Genomic DNA, 19,556 nt, shown 5'->3' with positions numbered 1-19,556 from the left:
GCAGGTGAGGAGTGAGTTAGCATTGAATGCCCAAAAATTACACAAGCAAGGCATTCAGAATTCTTCTGTGTGTAAGGTGCTTTGTGTGCTTGGGAGCAGATTGACAAATGACAAGTAATCCTTCTGTGGTTTGCTTAGGGCTCCCTTCAGCACAGGAGTAGTTAGTGCAGCCACTGACTTGCTTGGATAAATTGGGGAAATTGGATGTCTAGGGTGGTTTGTGAGACCAAACAAATCAACTTTTAAATGCTTGTGATATTGCTTCATCTGTAACTCTCCAGTTGGACATTCATGTCTGGACCATGTCCTTCAACAGAGCTGGCACCTCATCTCTAGTGCTAACAAATCCCTTCTCAGAGCTGGAGGCAATGAGCATCAACTCATTATTCCATATTCATTCCAATTAGATGGGTTGCTAATTAAAGTGCTGAGAATTCAGGCTTGGGGACATGTCTCTAAGTTGAATCTCCAAAGAACAGTTTCACCCAGGCTAAATCTTACTCTCACCTCCTTTGTCCCCTAAAGAGAAGGGGAGGCAGAAAACTGGTGTCACTGGATCCCAGTTCCTCCCACTCCAGGCAGATTCTGAAGCTCAGAGCTTCCTGCAGTCAGTTGGGGCATCATTCCCCCAGGGACTTGGCTGCCCGAGGGAGCTGAGCTTCCTCTGGCTGACTTTACTGAGCTCCTGGGAAGCAGCACTAGGAGCAGGATGCAGGAGCTGAACCACTGCCAGTGCATTTTCATTTCCCAAATGTGATGTTTATGGTCAGACAACTTAATCAAGCACAAGGAGTATGCAAAGCCTTGAGCCATCAGTGGGAGTTGTGGCTGAGGAATGGTTGTACGACTTAACATCTCAATTCACCTGGCACAGCTCCACATCTGGCTGCCTCTGCATGGGCTGTTCCTGTGTGCTCCCAGCCCCCAAGGGACCACACACAGGAAAAATCCCATGTGCTAAGGTCAGATGTGCTACCTTGCACTTTGATAGTTGCAGAGGTTGATGCGGTTCCATGTTCATTGGTTGCCACACAGGTGTAGATGCCACTGTCCTGAGGCATCAGGTTGCAGATCTTCAAGGTAAGCTCTCCCGAGTCACTGTGAATGCAGGAAGCCCAAGTTATAAAACACTGCTTCCCTTGCTACTGGTTTTTATATAGTTCCTGTCCTGCCTCATTGCAAACACACATGCACACAAGTCCTGTTAACTCCTTTGAAGGAACATCCCTCCAGCAATTTGGTGCCCAAGTACAATCCCTTCATATGTCAAGGTTTGGATATTAATGAAACTTTTGAGCAAACCTTTGGTCCAAATTGCCTGCCAGGCAAATCCCCATGTCTGTTGTGGTGTAGGAAGAGATGCAAGCATTCCAGGAGTTGAACATTGCCTGTGCCTGTCGAGAGCTGGATGCTTAGACTTGATATATCTGGAAAGATTTAGCCATGAAGATCTTTGCTAGCATGGGAGATGGTAAGCTGCTGTGCCTCTGCAGTGAAGTCCAACACATACCAGACAAAATGGGCTTCCCACAGATGCAGGAAGCAGTCACACAGCACAGGGTGACATTTCCAGGGAGCTTCAGACCCCTGGAGCATGTGCCATTGATCTGAGGCTGCTGCCAGGGCCCCAGTTGGAAGACTGGACATCTCCTAACAGCCAGGGATAAAGAGCACAGCACTGAGTTCGTGAGACACACTGAGTATTTGGGCCAATCTGAGAAAATAAACAGCTCTGTGCAGTCTCATGAATTTACAGCAGGTCTGTTCATAGTCACTGCTGTTTGCACACTTCAGTCTCCAATATGCAATTTGAGGGAGCTGGCCTGAATTAAAGGATTTTGCTTGTGTAACTGTTTTAGCTGTACTGGAGACCCAGCTTAGAGCCAACAATAAGTTCCCTTGATGGCAAAAGTAGGCTAGTTCTTGAATGCTTAATCTGTTGGGTACTGCAGAAGGACATGGTTCCTGGGATAACCATCTGGACTCTGCAGCTTTTGCTGGCCTGACTGCTGGTTTAAAACAGGACAGAAATACCTCCTCTCCCTGAAATCCACACACTCGTGCCAGCAAGATTTGTAAGAGCCACTGATCCACTGGGCCTCTGCTTGGCAGGCAGCATCTTCACTGGAAAGATTATTTGAGTAACAAGACAATACAAGTGCTGATAGTGCACAGGGAGCCAACAGGAAGAGGACTGTGATGAAAACCAGAGCCCTGTATGGAAATATCCCCCCATCTCAAGCCCAGAGGCTGAAGATAAGGCACTAGGAGATCTACTGAGCAATAGCTAAAGACAATTTTGGATGCTCTGAGGCAGCTGCACAATCCAATGGTCTCTGAAGGAAGCTCTTGATCAGATGTAAGGGTTTTTTTTATTGAACATGTAAAATCCCTTCTCTCTCACTGTTCTTTTTTCACTTTCAGTGACTTTGTACTCCGTAGATTCATTTCAGCCTGAGTCAGAAGTGCTGAAAAGTTCAAATGAAATACTGTCTCCTGGAGATTTCCACTGCAGTTTGGCCCAAATTACTTATATAAGCTGCAGATGAGCATCCAGCAGCAGGCTGTTACCTGACCTGAATTCAACTCCAGATCTTTCTGAATCTTCCCAGTGCTTGTTGTAAAGATAGTTTTCCTCTCTGCCAGCCAAGCCAGGAACATTATGACAAGCATCTTTCTGTCCAAGCACAGCCAGATGTAGCTTCCCAGGAGCATATGTGGGCTTTTTTGGAACAGCTGAGGAAGGGTTCAGGAAAACTGCAATCCCACCCCTGCCAATAAGATCAGGAAATGCCCAGTGACAGGGGTATTGCAAGCTGGTGAGGGTTTGCTCTGCTTGACTCCCAGAGGAGATCCAGGCATCAAAGTCAAAGCAGAGAAGCTCCAGCAGAGGCAATACTAGCCAAACTAATAGGTTGTAAACATTCTGGCTTATGGCTTGTGAACATTCTGGCTTATGGCTTGCAGTTGGCTCAGGAATTCAACGGGAGCAAGCTCTTGTCTGCCAGCAGCACTTTGTGGACATACCCTACATCAGCTTGGAAACAAATAAAGCTACCCCAGCCCCAAAGTCTGACCCTTTCCAGCCACTGTTTGCCACACTAATGTGTTGACATGCCATACCAGACTTAATTAACTGCATGCTAATGAGACTTCTAGCCAGGCTGGTGCCATATTTGAGGGTAACATGACCATCAGGACCAGCTGTGTTGGGATCCACAGGCAGGACCTTACCAGGATGACACTGTGTAAGTGGCTGTGCTGTTGTCATTGTCAAGAATGTTTTGGTCTGGTCCTTTCCAGGTTATAGTTGGTTTGGGTCGCCCACAGACTTTGCACTGCAGCATCACTGTGTCCCCAAGCAGGCAGGTGATGTCCACTAATGGCACAAGAAACTCTGGAGCCACTGTCAAAAGAACCATGGGGACACACACACAACACCTCTTTTAATCTTCAGATGAGGATGTCTAGAGTCATACAAGGCTAGAGAATACATTATAGGATGAACTATGGGATCTGGGTCCCCAAACAGCTGGGAATCCTGGGATTATGTCATTGAAACTGCCCTCCAGAAAAAGTCAGCTGTCTACAGCTCAGAGAAGGAGGTAGAGGGGAGTGTCCATCCCTCAGTCCTGTGCTCTGTCAGGTGGATGAGATTTTGAGGGGGCAGGTTTTGTGTGCTTAGCCTGCTCTCCTTGGGGACTGAGCAGCAGAGCTGCCTTTGCTGCAAATGCTGGTAGGTGCAGAGCATGCTGTGGCACCAGAGTAAATCACAAATGCAGCACAGCTGTCCTTAACTCACCTTCTTGGATGAAATTGGGGTTGATTATCTGAAAAATACAAAGAGATACAAGCATTTATTTCCGAGACAGTGACAAAGAGACATCTGTTTTCACAAGGCACAGTGGTGACTGTACAGGACTGCAGAAGTGCTGCAGTGGTAACAAGCACCTCCTAATAACCAGCAGGTGCAGCAAGCTCTAGTGACAACACACATGGGAAAGTAAATGAAAGCTATGGCTTCTTGAACCCTGATAAAGCATCAAACGTAACAGGCACAGCACGAAGGCTGAGGAGGGTGGACATGCTTCCTCTTTGCCTATGTGATAATGATGAAGCCATTAACTCTTCCCAGAGGTGGCTTGTGCATCACCTGTACCCCCTCCAAACCTGTGCCGCTCAGCACCAACAGTCACCACACACCTGGGACATGTCACCACTAACCAAGTCTGAAGAAATGTTTTCTAACTTGTGCTCAGCTTCAGGAGAAAAAAGGTAAAGCACTAGACCATAAATACTTCATTTTGCCTACTGTCGAGAATCAGTCCTGCAACAATTCTTGGTCTGATAACATGAGTGAAAATTCACTCATTTCACTGGATTGCTAGAAACTTTCCAGTGTGAAATTAGGTTTGGACAATTAGGAGTTATTTTATCCAACTAGTTAATTGACCAAGTCAGCAAAGACTTGAAAAGCTACTGTTACTGTGTGGTCTCTATGTGCCAATGTAACTCTGGAAGCAAAGGTGGAAAAAGCAAAGACAACACCACTGAGATATTACAGAAGCGATCCTAACTACATTGTGGTGTACAGCAGTATGGAGGTTTTAGCCCCATTAACTGTTTTAATAATCTCATAAGGCCTTACTAATCAAATTCAATCTAATAATTTCACGTTCAAGCACCATAAACACCAATGCGGTTTATCTCGCCTTAAATCTCTTTGTAACTATTTATTTCAGAGTTATTTTGGAAGATGCCAATGAAGCACTGACCTAATTCATGGCCTTAGCTGATAGGAGGTTTTTGCAGAGGCTCAGAAACCAGGCCACAAAACAGAAGCAATAACCTTTCAAAATCAAGTAGATACATATTCAAGATTTATATTTACATTTTGGCTTTATAAATAGTTTCCCAGGGTGCCATTCAAGGAGGCATTCAGGCACATTCAGGTTCATTTCGGTTTCATAGCCTTTCTTTATAGCCCCAAGCAAAGTTCTGGGACCAGCACTGAGACCCCAGGGTCTGCTTTTCCCTACCACCACCACCAAGCCCAAATGAAGCAGGCAAACATAGAAAGCACAAAGTGCCTCTGAAAGGTGCAGCTGGGCAGTGCCACCAGCACATGGACCTGCCAGCCCAGGGGCTTGGGGAGCTCCAGCTGCTGCTCCATAGGGCCCAGGACCCACATACAACCCCCTGGACCCTGCAGACAGGAAGAAATTGTGGCACAGTGGAGTACTGGATGGAAAATATCCATCTGTCCTGTCTGTGCATGTGAAAAAGAGAGATGGATCTTTGTGATTAAGTTGTGTCTTTCACACAACACAGCAAAGGGAAAGAAAAGCTGTTTTGTGGATAACCATTGCTTGTCCTTTCACTCACAGACACCATCTACTTTTCAGATGAGTAACCCCAGGCATCAGCTCATTTGCACATACATCGTTTTTGTGGTGTTTGGCTTAACTGAAATATCTGCTCTCCAGGGATCTCCCCTTCTTTCCCTGCAGCATGCACTAAATTCCCTTATTATTCACTGATCTCCATCCCTGTAGGATTAGAGATCAGGAGAAAGAAACACTCATTAACACTTTATATTAATTTTATTACTCTAAAGGATTCATTAGAAGATGCAACTACAATAATGATGGTAATAGATATCCCTATAAATAAATAATTCTACATTTCTAGTGACTTCCAAGGTACAATAACTTACAATAATTGCCTTACCAATTTTTTTTCACTGCCTCACCATGGGGATAGCAGAAAGAAAATTATCGTTGCTACATACTATTGGAAGTGTCTGTAAATTTTACATTTTCTTTCCCAAAACTTCATCTGTTAATTAATGAAATGGTACCTAAGAACACCCCCACAGCCACATCACAGTTTTAGCCTGCTGTAAGCTTAGACAAAAATAAAAGTCTGTCTGCACAAGAACGTTTAAGTGATTTAATACAGCACCTTATTAGGGAATGGGATTTCTTCTGCTTTGAAGGAGAGAGTCAAATGATGGGGTAAGAAGAGCAGAAATGGGAAAGCAAAGGTTCACAGCCAGATCTGCATCCAGGGGCTGGCTCAGTGGTTCACACATCTGCTCCCAGGCCCTGGGGTTCTGCTGCTCTCCCTGCAGGCTGCCCAGGTTCCTGGGCTATGGCTGCATGGCAGGAGATAGCAGCCTCCATAGAGTCCTTCTAGATTAAGTGCAAGATCTTTGGAGACAATTTCTTCATTTGCCAAATAGGTTTGTAATCCCCAGGGGTGGAGAAGGGGAGCTGCAGAGCAGGTCCTCACTGCCCTCAGAGGATGGCAGCTCATGTACTGCTTCTCCACACAGCCTCCTGCTGGAGCCAGGGCTGGATCCCCGTATGGATACACCTGCCCACTCAGTCTGCAGCATTTTGGATGAGGATCTCACAGCCTAGCCCTCAGCCAAGCACCTGTGGCCATGGTGGCCATGAGCAGGGGAGGGTGGCCCAGAATTTCATGCTGACAAGGGCTACCTGAAGAAATCCCAGCAAACACCTCCTGCACCAGTGTGGCTGCCAGTCTGGCTGTGAGAGGACAAACTCACAGGGATGGAATCACCCAACACAAGAACTTCTCACTCCATCTTCAGTGTCAGTCCACACCGTGCAAACACAAACCTTAGGGGATCAAACTCGGTTGGCAGTGCATGTAAGAAACACAGTTGTGCTCTTTTTCCTTGAAACATAATTTTAATTGAGGTAGATTTTTTTTTTTAATTGGATGAAATACCTTTTACATAGCCCATAGCAGGTGAAAATTTCTCCCCTCTGTGGCGAGGAGAGTTTGTTTCCCATACAGTAACAGCTGAAAATGGAAATCCTTTGCAAGGTAACAAAAGGCAGAACATGAAATGGTCTCTGCTCAAGTAGTGTGGGGTCTAACACTGACCAGGCAAAGCCAGGCAGCTGGAGGGAGGAGGGTGAGATAAAGGAATGTGAGGACAGGCCAGGGCTATTCAATAAAAAGCCAGAAATAGACCTTGCTTCTCCCTCTTCCAGGCTGTTCTGTTTCAGGGCTCAGACCAAGAAAGGCACATAAGGCATATACTGAATGCCTTTGGGGACCTGCAGGGATCCAAGTGACTTACATCTAAGTAAATTAAGTGTAAGTTAACAGTCAAGCTTTAGAAAAGCAGCATGGGTGCTTCTCCAGGAACTCAGTATTTTGCAGTATTTTTCCTGGTCTGTTAAGCTTATGTTATAAAGATAGAAAGGCATCTGCATCAGTAGCTGCAAAGTGACTCTAAATGCCCTAATTCTTAGCATAATCTTATCTTTCACTTGTGCACACATGCTTTATCTGGTGGGGAGGGAGAAGCCATCCTGCCACGCCAATGGGCAGTCCCAAAACACTCTGCAAGCACAGCTTGGCTGCCTGAGAGGGTTCTCACTTTGACCAGGGTTTTTTTCTGCATTGCAGAGGTGTCCTTCCCATGCCTACCCCACTTCCTTGGAGGGATTATACCCAGCCCAGACACACCAGTGCACAGAAGGGCCCAGCAGATGTCCAGATTTTTCCAGTGCCACGTTTCAATCCCACTTTAAGTGAACATATCAAAACATCAGAACAAGGTGTGAGAATATTACTTTTTCCCCAAAGCATAAGAATAGTCTGCAAACCAAGCCCTCTGTAACAAGGTCTGTGCTTCACCTAAACAGCAGAGGGCATGTTTACTCCAAGACAAGCAGATGAATATTTTGTAAACATTTCATGGCATTTCTTGGTCACTGAGTTAAGATACAATACTGACACATTTGCTCATACTGATAGCAGAGTAAGCAGCATGTTCCTTGCTACCTCATTCAAAACCAAAAATTATGATTCTCTGAAAAACTGAAATTAATAAGAGAGAAATTAGGTGAACTCTACTTTTTAGGAAAATATCTACCTATCTGGCTAGGTCAACTTTACTTTGAGACCTTCAGTGTGACAGGCTCACAGTGTCACCAGCCTCCCCTCCCCTAAAAAAGAAACAAATTAACGAGAGAAATTTCATGATAAAATGAGCAGATAAAGATTATACCACAGATAAACAGAGGCTACCAAAGGGAAAATATAATTTAAAATGGCATCTGATGAAGCATCCCATGACATCAGCCTTTTGTCAGGGATGGAGGATGCTTTCTGGTACCAGCTTGGACGGGCTTGGCTGCCTTTGGAACTGATGGGAAAGGCACAAGGGATGCTGTACAGCATCTGTGCAGAGCAGGAGCCCTCCATGCCCTCCTCATGCTCTTGCTGCCTGGCCCTAATGGCTGTTGGCTTCCATGGCTGAGCCTGTGGGGTGTCCCTGGCACTGCTGTAGCACCCTACACCTTCCTGTGCATGAAGTAGTCACTTCTTGCTTTTCCAAAGCTAATCCACCCTGTCTGTGCTGCAGGCTCAGGCTGTGTCACACCTGATGAGCCACCTTCCTGGTCTGTCTCAGCAATCCCTGGCCACTCAGGGCGGCAGGACTGCAGTGCTGCCCATGGGGGCTGCCCCAGGGAAATTCGCAGGATTCCCATTCACACTGTAGTAACAGGCCAGGAAAGGTTTTCTTACAGTACTGTAAGAACGTTTTGCCAAGAGGGTGTTAGATCTGCTCTGGAGGTGGACAACCTCAGGCAGGGGGTGAGGACATTTGCATAAAGCACTTGGGAATTCCTGGCCTGAGCTGAGTGGTGACTTGGAGCCAGTGCTGTATCCACCAAAACATTACTTACTCAACCACATGGACTGTGGGGTTGCTAACACAATATTCTTCCACAGTGGATGTTTCCTAGTGCTTATCTTGGTCTAAGTGTCTCTGAGTAGCTATTGACATGCTAAAATGTCACAAGTGAAAAAAAAACAGATTAGGAAGCCCAATGTACATACCTTGGCAAAAGCTCAGCTCTCTAATCTAATGGTGGCACTTCCAGTGACTTGGCCTGGGCTTCATCTCTGCTTTGCACAGCAGAGACACTGGAACAGACACCAGAGGCTCAGTGACAGACGTGTGTCACCAACAGCACTTGTACTACTGCAGCTGGAGTTGTGCAAAACATCTGGAGCCATGTCAGGACCACACACCTGAGGTCCATCCCAAAGCTGGGAGGAGCTGCCGCTGGATTTAGTGAAGTTTAGCTCAGTCAGATCTTCTGACTGCTGGAAGAACATTCCATTAGACAAGAGAGGTATTCTGATGGGATCTGCAGGCTGCCTTGTGACCCCCTCAGCAATACTGCAACCCTGTGAGATGTTACAACACAGAACTGTAGGACAATTAGTTGTGTCATTGTCCAGGACCCCAGACTTGGGTGTGGCTGGTATTTACTGATTCACAAGGGCAAACATCTTCCCAGAAGTGGATTGCCTGTCCCTGTGCAGTTAACTACTGACATGTGGAAAGATAGTCTCTGATCATCCTTAAGTGTAGGTTACTCCTGCCACTCACGTGGCTGCACATGGCCCTTAAGTGCCTGCTCCTAAGCTCACATACTTAATGGATGAGAGTGCCTTCTGTTTTATGAAACTACAGCACAAAGCAGAAAACTAGAGGGGAAAAAAATCAAACTTCATTTCCATCTTTATGCATTTTCATTACATGTTGATAAACAAACAGGGAAAAAAACAGTCACCAAGAGATGCTATTTCTAGTCAAAGCTACAATGAATAGGAAATTCTCCAAGTCCTGTGTGAACAAAAACCCAGTAGTGGAAGCTTAGCTCTTTTAAACAGTCACCCAGAATTTGTTTCCTGCTCTCATAATATGTTTTCCACATTTCTTTCTGTCTTTGTATTCCCTTGAAATAAAGGCAAAGATCTTCCAGAAACTTGGAATCTACTGAATGGAATCCACTGTGGTATTTCATAAATAGCAAACAAAGCGAGATTTGAAAGGCCATAGTAGCTGTGGGACTTTATGGGTGCTATGACCAGCTTACTGACTTCTTGTGCAGGAATTAGGGTGGAGATAAATTGCACCCAGGTTTCCAGGTCATTAATATGTCTGCTTTGCATTTAGAGACTGGTCTCTCTGTTCCAGCCCTGTTCTCATGCACAATGGGAAGAAGAGGGATGTCAGTCCTGTAAGAGAAGCCAGGTGACTGGCCCTGTTATTACCTGGCTGTATTGATGACTCCACCTTAATGACACAGGAAAGGCACCTCTGAGTGTTGCTGGCTGGGACACAGCTTTTCTGCCAGCACTCCCAGCATCCATAAAACCCCTCATGAGCCTGGCCAGGTGTGAGGACAAGGTGTTCCCTCTCCTTGGGCTGTCACATTGTCCCCAGCTGCCCTGGGAACTCATCAGTGGACATCCCACACAGTGCAGGAAAAGCAAAACCAGGGGAGATGTGGATGTTCACTGCACACACAGGTTAGGCTGGTGGGGTAGCACAGCTGTTTAAGTTATCTAAGCCCAGCACAGGAAGCCCAGAAGATCAATGAAGCCCTGAATCAGGCTCTGGTGTTGGATTTAGCTTGTTTTGCTTCTGATTTGAAGAGAAAAGACTTTGGCCTCTCAGGCTGTAATATAGCCCATTTATTGTAACACGTTTGGGAAGGAGAATCTAAACACTCATAATGAAGGGAAAGGAAGAGCATTTGTGGCTTCCAGGAGGTGAATTCCTCGGACCTTTACAGACCAGACTTCCCCCGGCCTCCTCTAGGACTTCACCAGCATTTTATGAGCCTGTCCTTGCTCTGCTCCCTCCAGATGGCTTCATTTAGTTTATACTGGGTATCAGCAATCCTTTCCCCTCAGTATTTCTTAACCAGACCAACAAGATGACCACACTCAATCCTGGCTGGAGATGTACTAAAACCAGCACAAAGCAAGGGCTGTGCTGCTCCTTGCAGGGCAGTGTGACCTTAGTAAACCACCCCCACAATTGTTCCTTATTTTCTCTTCCTCTGCCATTTTAAATATTTGCTCAGCCCCAGAGAGTTTTGCCATCTGTTTTACCTCCAGTTGAACAAAGTCAAAACACAGCAATCCTCTGCAAAAGAACAGTGATTTTCACTGAGCTCTGCACAATCACCTTTGTCTCAGCCACCTGTTGCTCCACAGGGCAATTTTCAGTGAGTGAAAGCTTCCACAGACTCATGTGTAATAATGGGCACTGCCTCATAACAAATACGTACACTTCCAGATATTAGCTGTGAGTGGCAAAACACTGTTTGAAAATGTAAACACACTCCTGAGAATAATGCAGCTTTAGAGGCGAGGACCATTCAATCTCCAGGATGTCAGCTGGGTCAAAAGCTTTTCTTTAGCACATATCCCAACACAATTAAAATAAAAGCGAGCTTTCAGGTTAACAGCTTAGGTGGTACACCTCAATACACTTCTCCCTCTTTTTATTTTCCCTTCAGGAGGAAGATCAGCTTTCTTTTGCAGGATGTTTATAATGCAGCCTGGCTGACAGCATCCGGGAGATTTGCTAGGACACAGAAATCTCTGTTCTCCAGTGACCTGTCCTGTCATCACCACAAAATCACCATCTCTCTGAACCATGTCCTTGCCTGTTTCAGTAGGAACCTCTTTCAGCCTTGGAAAAATCTATAGAAAAGCTTTGTGTGGTCACTATGAATAGGAGAAAAAAAAGGGATCCTGCTAAATCTTAATTGAGGAGAACCAGACACATAACTTTGCATAATTTTAACCTCTCTCAGGCTCTCTCAACAAGGCACTCCACTAGAAATGGTGGTTTCACAACGGAAAAACAGTGGCATATGTAGCACTATTTGGGTCCACCTATCTGCATTAGCCTTGCCTGAGATCCAGACACATTCACACAACTGGTTTTACCATTCTCCTTCAGTACCTTGACAGGAATGCAATTCCCACTCTGCTAAGAGAAAAGGGAAACGTTGTCGTTTCTGATTTTCTAGATAAAGTGCTGGTTGTGGTACAACACCATTTGGCCTGACTGGCAGCTCAAGTGTGTATTGCCAGGGCAAGGGGTGTTTTTATTATAGAAAGGTGCTACATTTATCAGCAGCTGACACACTTGCATTATTGTTGGAATGAGGTCCCAGGTGAGAAGCAGAGACTGAGAGGGGCTATATGAGCCTCCAGCTCAGAAGGAGCTTGTTACTGAGCTCCCTCCACTGCTCCCACTACAAAAGAAGTCCAAGCTCCAGTTCAAGGCTTGGCAAAACCAGAATTGACACTTTTTGTGACTCACACTAAATTGGCACACACATCTGCAAGCAATACAGACCTACCAACTCCCCTTGCAGCAAAGGCATTTCAAAACAGACACATGTTCTTGGGAAAAAATAATCACAAGGATGATTGTCTCTACCTCCATACTAGTATTGGGATCAAGGTCATCACACTCTGATTCCTCTGAGCTGTTTGTCTCCTTGTTTGGCAGCATGAAGAGGAAGAAAGAGAACAAGAGATTAGAAAAGAGATTGGTTAGTCAGGGCAGAGCAGCATAGTTGTGAGCAGCATGGAAATGGGTAACAGTAGGGAAAATGCTCCTAAAACACAAACAGAAAACAAACTGACAACAAAACAAGGGAAGCAAAGGCAAAGACATGCTTTTGCCAGAGAAGCAGCAGTGGTTCTGCAATTCGTTCAGGTAGTGAAAACAAGGAGGAAGCAAGAGGAGGAAGAACTGTGCCACCATGCTGGAGCAGCCCTTCCCTCGGGCCCAGTCCTTCCTCATCCTCAGGTGCGAGGCCGCCCGGGATGCAGTCAGGGCTCCTCCCTTTGCACATGCCAGGCCCATTGCACCAGGCTTGTAAGACAGAAAGCCTCTGCAAAGGAAAACACTTCATCATGGACTCTCCTGGAGAGGGGTGGATCCAAAGGACATGCTCAAGTGCTTTCCTGAATCAAGGCTGGGCTTTGGTTGTGTCAAAATCACAAGTGTTCGCTTGCCTCTGTTGGGAGGGAAAGCCCCAGATTAGTCCTGAGCAGGCCTCATGGTCGGTTTAGAGGGATGGATCCTCTGAGCTGCAGCACAGTAGTCAGGCACCCAGAGCAGAAGATGGAGCTTAACCCCACAGTTCTCAACCTTTTCCACACTGGGAGATCTCAGAGAAAGAGAGACAGACGCAGACACACAGACACACACACACACACAGACACACACACCTTCTCCTGGCAAGACAGAGTCAGCATCTCTGCCCTGTCTGGTAACACAGAAAGAAAAAGGTCATTGAGACCATCTCCCTAGACCAGAAACCTTAAGAATCCTCAGGTTGGGAACCCCTTATCTTAACATCTGGTGAAATACTGACCTAAAGAAAACTCATCAGCAAGGCCATTGGTTCACCCAGTGGCTTTCTCACTGCTGCAGCTGCTCTGATGAAGCTGCAGACTGGGCTAGATCAGAGGTCAGTAAATCACTAGTGTCTCAATTTTAAGTTATTTAACCTCGTATATAGTTGGAGGATGAGGATTACTTACTTGCATGTGAGATGCCAGGAAAAAGAAAACAAAAAACAAAGACGGCATTTTATCTTGCATGCAAAAATCCTGCTAAAATGGATATTACAAAAAAAGGAACAAAAAACCCATAACTGAAGTTTAAAAAAAAAAGACCAACAAAAAACCAAAACCCAAACTCAAAATTGCTGCCCCCTCCCTCTCTAAGGAGAGGATGCTACAGGGGGTGGAAAGGAATGGGAAGCAGGAGAGCAGCACAGAGCTTTCAGATGGCCTTACTCACTTTAACAGAGACTTTGTTCCCCAGAATATCCTTGGATTTACGTGGCCCATTGGCTTCATTTTTGCCACTGCTCTCCTTTTCCGCCCGCTTTCTCATGCGCAGGGTATGCCATGAACATGACTTCCTGTTGTACCAAAAAACGCAGCAATCAAATGGCAAATCATAGCAGGAAGAAAGATTTTGGAAAAGGGAACCAGCATCCACATTTGCAACTACTGCGATTCCCTAGAAGGTGAAAGCCACTGGCAGGCAATATGCCTGTCTCAATCTCAGCAATGACAGCTGAAGTTAAAAACCAAACCAAAGAGTTCTGCAAAGCAGATGTTGTGCCATACTTGCTGTTTAAATGCATGGAGCAGGAAAAAAATGTCCATGATGGAAGCAAAGGCAACTCAAACTTAGTCATCTGGTTTCAGGGACTTTGTCTTACATTGTCACAAATAGAAATTTATTTTAATTTCGCCACATTTAAAAGATCAACTTGATCCTCAGTCCCATTGGTTAAAAGCAGTGTAACAAATATAAATATGTAAGAAGGGTCCTAATAGATTACTCAGTATAGTAAATTCTAAAAAAATTAAGAAATTCAAGTTGTTGCTCGCTAGCTACATGTTGCTCAGAACACAAACAGCTCAATAAATAGGAGCTGCATTATTAATTTTCCAAGAGATAAGTAATTTCCTAGAATGTCAAGCTCTGCTGTGCCTCTCAAGATCAAGAATTTCCCATTTGACTTTGCCAATCCAGTTAAAGAGGACATCAGTCAGCCCATGGGTTTTGGCTAGCATCACAGCAGGCACCATTTCCAGTAAATTTTTCACCCCTTATTACTGCTCCTATGACCTTATTCTTGGAAAAAAAAGACAAATATCACCCTTTGTAAGAGCAATACTGTGTTGACAAGAGAATTGCATATCAAAGCAGACGTAAGAAAAAATCAAAAAAGTTCTTGATATGGATTTAATTTGGTTAAAATAGTGGAGAGGTCAGGGGGAAGTTTGGGGAGGGGTATGTTATCCAAAGCATAAAGCTCTCAAAACAGCAGTGTGATGAGCTGGGATCCAGGTTCAAAGCATCTGCCCACCTTTAAGTCATGCAAATTTGATTTGCATGTTTAAGCCCAATGTTTGGCACATGTCACGTCTACAGTACCTTGATACATTTTACAAAGGAAGTTGTATGAAATCCAGGGATCACCTGTGGTGCCAATAAAACGCAGTATGTTAGCAAGGCAGGACCCAAAGGATGCCCCACACAGCCGACGCTCCCCCATGAACACTGCGTCTGACTCCCTCAGCACCTGCTGGGAGCTGGACAACAGCTCACTGAAAGAACAAGCAAACCCTGCCACAGCCACACGACTGAACTGGGTCATGGCAACTGCTTTTGAAACAAGGATCAGAGTCTGTCCTAACTCAGCCTGTACGGGCAATCGTGTCTGAGCACAGGGAGCACCAGAGCACCCTGCACGGCTCAGACAGGCGCTAAGTGCTGACTGCTGTTTGGGTGTTTCTGGGTAAGGTCCAAACGAGAACTGCAGAGCAGGGGAAGTTATCCAACATCTCAGGACTCCTTTGTTGTTACGTTCTCCTTTAGGATATTTAAGAGTCAAGAACATGGTGGATGGGACTCCCTGATCTATGTAATGAATACAGGTGAATAATTCATGGTGCCTACACTGCTGGATCAGTGTACTGTATTTGTCACAGAAGAAGCAGTTTTCTTACTTAACCTCAGTAGTCACTGTGATCTGGCAGACCACAGAGGGTTGAAGATAGCTTCAGGTTGTTTTTTACTCAGAGGACTCCTGTTATTCAAGTATCTTTTCGTTTTCAGGGTTGTTTTAGCTGTTTGAGCCTGAAAACATAGTTTAGGACTTTAAATCTCACTGCAGTGAGAAAGAGAGAAGTGCAATTCATGTATCTTTCAATTTTGTTACACCTTCCTGGCCACAATTCATCTGCCTACAGAATTTGATGCAGAATTTTACTGTAGAGCTGCCATGAAATCAGTCTTCACCAGAAGTCTGATACTGTGGATGATTCTAATGGCATGTGGTTGCATATTGTGGCTAGAGAGGAACCCGGGAATGGCCGTGGCAGATGTGCAAGAGATGTGCCAAGCACTTCCTTTGGCTTAACATGCAACTCCAGGTAGCATTCATTACTGACTGACAGGTAAAGTCATCATTTCTCTTGACTGAAACAGCAGCAGAGATCAAGTTATTATTTTTAGTGAATCTGTCACAAAATCTTTCCTCGTGTTCAATTCTGCACCTTGAGGTATTTGTGTAAAGTAACACAATTTGTAGCATACATCATGCATTACCATCTAGTCATTTTAGATATTAAAAGAAATCAACAGGTATTACTGAAAAGAGGGTTGTACCTTCTGTATTTAATACCAAAAAACCACTTTCTTGCATTAGTCATTTCAGACTGACAAATTTCTAAAAATCAGAAAAGAAAAATATATATCCACACATTTGTTAAATAAGCAACAAAATATTATAAACAAAATTAAAATCAAAACAAAACAAAATCAAACAAAAAAAAGGGTCAAACTAATTCTTTTACCTCATTAAAACATGCTCATGGTGAAAATTTATTTTACATATTTAAAATAGTACATTTAAAATTAGTTACATTACAGGTACAATGATGAACATTGCGACTATCCATTATATTGCACAACCTGACTTCATCAATGTGAGTTTGTTTCTTTTTTTTTTTAAATAGTGCAAAATATTTTATACAGGAATGTACTTGGATGGGGGTCTTGCAAACAAAAAAATATATTACAAAAGTTACTGCAAACAGAAAAAAAACTCAAAACAAATGAAAAAAAAAAAAGATACAAGCTGTACAAGGAAATTGCCATAGACAACAAAATCTCTCCTCCTTGAGAAGCAAACCTCAGTCCAACACAGAGCCTGGATTTTTGTGTTTGGCTTTTTTTAATCTAGATGCTGTTATAACCAATATATAGATTAGTAACTTAATACAACATAAATATAAGTCCAGTCCAAGCAGGTCCATGTTGGCGTAAAATGGTGTCACATAAAGCATATCTTTAACCGTCTATGGTTTTATTTCTCTCCAAAGTATAAACAAAATCCCACAAAATGAAAATAAGCAAAACCCGAGCTATCCACCATGGCTGCCCGACGATGCGGATTGACCACTCAGTTTGTTCCAATGGCACTGTAGATAAAAATCAGCAGGATTTCCCTACCATTTGGGTTTGTTTATTTTTATTTTTTTAATTTTATTTTCCTCAAAAAAAAATCCACATAGTGCTCCCAGCGAAGCCAATAGGGCACTTACTTGATGCTTCCATCGCTATTATCTGTAGTGGATTTAGGGAGGGGAGCCAAGATACTGCCAGGGATCCATCCTTCAGCAGCTGGAGAGTGGTCGTTTGCAGGCTGGTACACCAGGAACATGTTCTGCTGGTTGATAGCAAGGATCTGAACCACCTCTCCTTGATTCACACAGATCTCATCCTCCTTCAGTGCATAGTAATCTTTAATCACCACCATGGAAGAGGTCCCATTGCACCCTCCCAAATCAGTCTGCAAACGGACACAACACAAACCGGTGAGCGGCCGGCGTGGAGGAACCTGCCCTTTCTGGCAGTGATCCCACTACTTCATGTCCAGCCTAACCCAGATCAGGGAAAAAGACACAAAACACTTGGAAGTTCACATTGGCAGAAAAGGATTTTAGAGATCTGAAAGGTGGCAGTAACCTAATACAAACCAGTCTCCTATTTCACATCAGACTTCAAAGCTGCTAATGACTGTGCCCCTGGGTGTTCTCATCTGCGGGGGTGTTACAGATGAAGGGTCTGTGCTGAGCCAAACAGGGAGAAAGACAATGAAGCTGAGTGAATACTCACAGTTAAATATGGGTCAGATTGAAAGTGGCTTTGGTGAACCTCAGTCAGCAGCAGGGTCCAAACACGGTTGGTGGCCACTGACTCTTTGGTGGTTTGTGTACAGCGCACATGTACCCAAATTATAACCTTTAGCTGGCACCCTGTGAGCTTTATGTGGGGAAGGTCCAAGCTCTTTCCTACCACAGACTTTTCCAGGAATGGGTGGTTAATGGATATTAGAGAAGCCTGAATATTGCTTCTGCCAGTACTGCAAATGGATATCTAGTTCACCAGATCTGCAAGCACAGTGCCCTGAAAAACATTGAGATCAGTGCTCCAGGGTCAGGCTCTGTCTCTGTTTCCCAGATGAAATGCCATCCATGTGGATGCCAGGGTTTTTGTATGAGCTGTTTAATCCCAAATCACGTTACCCCATCGCTTCAGTATGTTGATTCCTGTTGACCTGGATAGCTGCTAATTAAAGCTAACACCATGGATCACCTGTGGTACAAGAAATGGGCTGTGAGATCATGTTTTATCAGATGAGCTCAGTACCTTGCTTTGTTCATACTTGTCTCCGGGCTGTGAGTGCTCATACCCTGTGCTGCCATTGGAGGTAGATATCTTCAGAGGTGGGAGAGATGGGTTACGGCTCGTAGCCTTCAAAGGCTTCTCAGACCCTACTGGGATAGAGGAATGGGGCCTGGTGTTGGGCTGAGGGACCCTGCTGGCCTGGGGCCGCAGCACTGCCGAGCTGTTCTCCTTGCGCTGGTACTCGATGGGCGACTGCAGCGCTGCAAGAGAGGACAAGAGTCAGCCACGTGCTCCCAACAGCCTGCCAGGGGCTGCAGAGCTGTTCCAACAGGTGGGATGGTTCCAACAGAACAGACTCACACGCTGCAAAGCAAACAGGAACAGCAGATGCTGCCCATGGAAGCACATGATGTGTTCATGGCTAGACAAGCACTTTACACTGTGCTGCGCATGAACTGAACACAGCACTCCATGCTGATGTGAAGAGCAGCTTCTCTAACCTACACAGTGAGTAGGCTAAAATGTTTGCCATTTATAGCATACATAAATGCATTCATTTTCTTTGAAATCGCACAAATTAATCACATCCTGTAGTCAAAATAAATGAAAGCCTGACTAAGAGGTGCACAGCACATTTGCAGTGAATTTTGCTAACATCAGAAAATACAGGTCAAAACCTCTAAGTCTCATTTGCATATTCCCAAGGAAGTGTGACTATTAAATACTCTTCAGACGTGATGCACTGCAACTTGGCTCTCAATGTACTGTCTACATTAACTGCTTCAGTTCAGAGAAACTGCTGGAACTGGCCAGAAGTGAGGAAGTGTAGATGGCACCAAGACATTAATCCCCACAGTCCAAACCTCCCCAGAAAACACCCAACAGGCAACACTAAACAGCTTCATAAGCCATAAAAAATAAAGTCTGCTTGTGAGAGTAGATTTTATAGTCATGGAGAGACCTTGCACTGGGAGATGGAAAAAAAAAATTCCAGATCGTAAAGAAAAAAATAATTTGTTATGTTTGGAGGAGAAGGGATCAGGGCTGGGACTCACAGTGAGCAGATTTGCTGGGCTCAGGCTACCAGCCCAGACCTATGGGCTTGGTTTTTTGTATGTCATGTGGCTTTAACAGATGATTTATAGTCAGTTAATACTGTGTACATGCACCAGACTAAACCTACTGGAATGCAGAGAGACTAGTCTAGCAAGAGGCAGATAAAGGACATAATGTCACAGCATCAGCCCCACCAGGGAACCACAACAGAAGGAATGTCTTTCCCAACAAAATGAAAAGGAAAGAAAAACAGAAAAGCTCAGCACCATACAGAACACTCTCTAGCATTCCTCTCCCAGAAAAAGGCAGGGCAACTCAGGAAATCACTTCATAGTAAAGAACAAATGACTGGAAAAAAAAAATCAAGGAGGATGCCAGATCACCATTTTCTTCAAAAGGACAC

The 19,556-nt window shown here is 44.7% G+C and overlaps 1 protein-coding gene across 14 annotated transcripts in view; it reads right to left on the bottom strand.

Moving 5' to 3' along the window:
- Nucleotides 1–19,556, bottom strand: part of KALRN (kalirin RhoGEF kinase) — a 465,057-nt gene that overhangs the window by 12,283 nt on the left and 433,218 nt on the right. For 8 of the 14 annotated variants that reach the window (XM_088168297.1, XM_088168298.1, XM_088168296.1 and 5 more), the window contains 7 exons: nucleotides 18,119–18,357; nucleotides 17,011–17,258; nucleotides 13,685–13,808; nucleotides 12,308–12,367; nucleotides 3,803–3,830; nucleotides 3,235–3,406; nucleotides 977–1,098 (listed from right to left, as the gene is read on the bottom strand). In XM_088168297.1, coding sequence (XP_088024423.1) covers nucleotides 977–1,098; nucleotides 3,235–3,406; nucleotides 3,803–3,830; nucleotides 12,308–12,367; nucleotides 13,685–13,808; nucleotides 17,011–17,258; nucleotides 18,119–18,357 — 993 coding nt within the window. Of the gene's footprint in view, nucleotides 1–976; nucleotides 1,099–3,234; nucleotides 3,407–3,802; nucleotides 3,831–12,307; nucleotides 12,368–13,684; nucleotides 13,809–14,836; nucleotides 14,882–16,051; nucleotides 17,259–18,118; nucleotides 18,358–19,556 lie in introns of those variants that run through there. The other 6 variants (XM_088168303.1, XM_088168304.1, XM_088168305.1 and 3 more) reach the window with 3 other exon arrangements.

Source organism: Sturnus vulgaris, chromosome 7 (genome assembly GCF_052056855.1).
Source record: "Sturnus vulgaris isolate bStuVul1 chromosome 7, bStuVul1.hap1, whole genome shotgun sequence".
Lineage (NCBI taxonomy): Eukaryota > Metazoa > Chordata > Aves > Passeriformes > Sturnidae > Sturnus > Sturnus vulgaris.
Note: the sequence above shows the minus strand (reverse complement) of the source record. Positions and strands in the feature narration are given on the sequence as shown.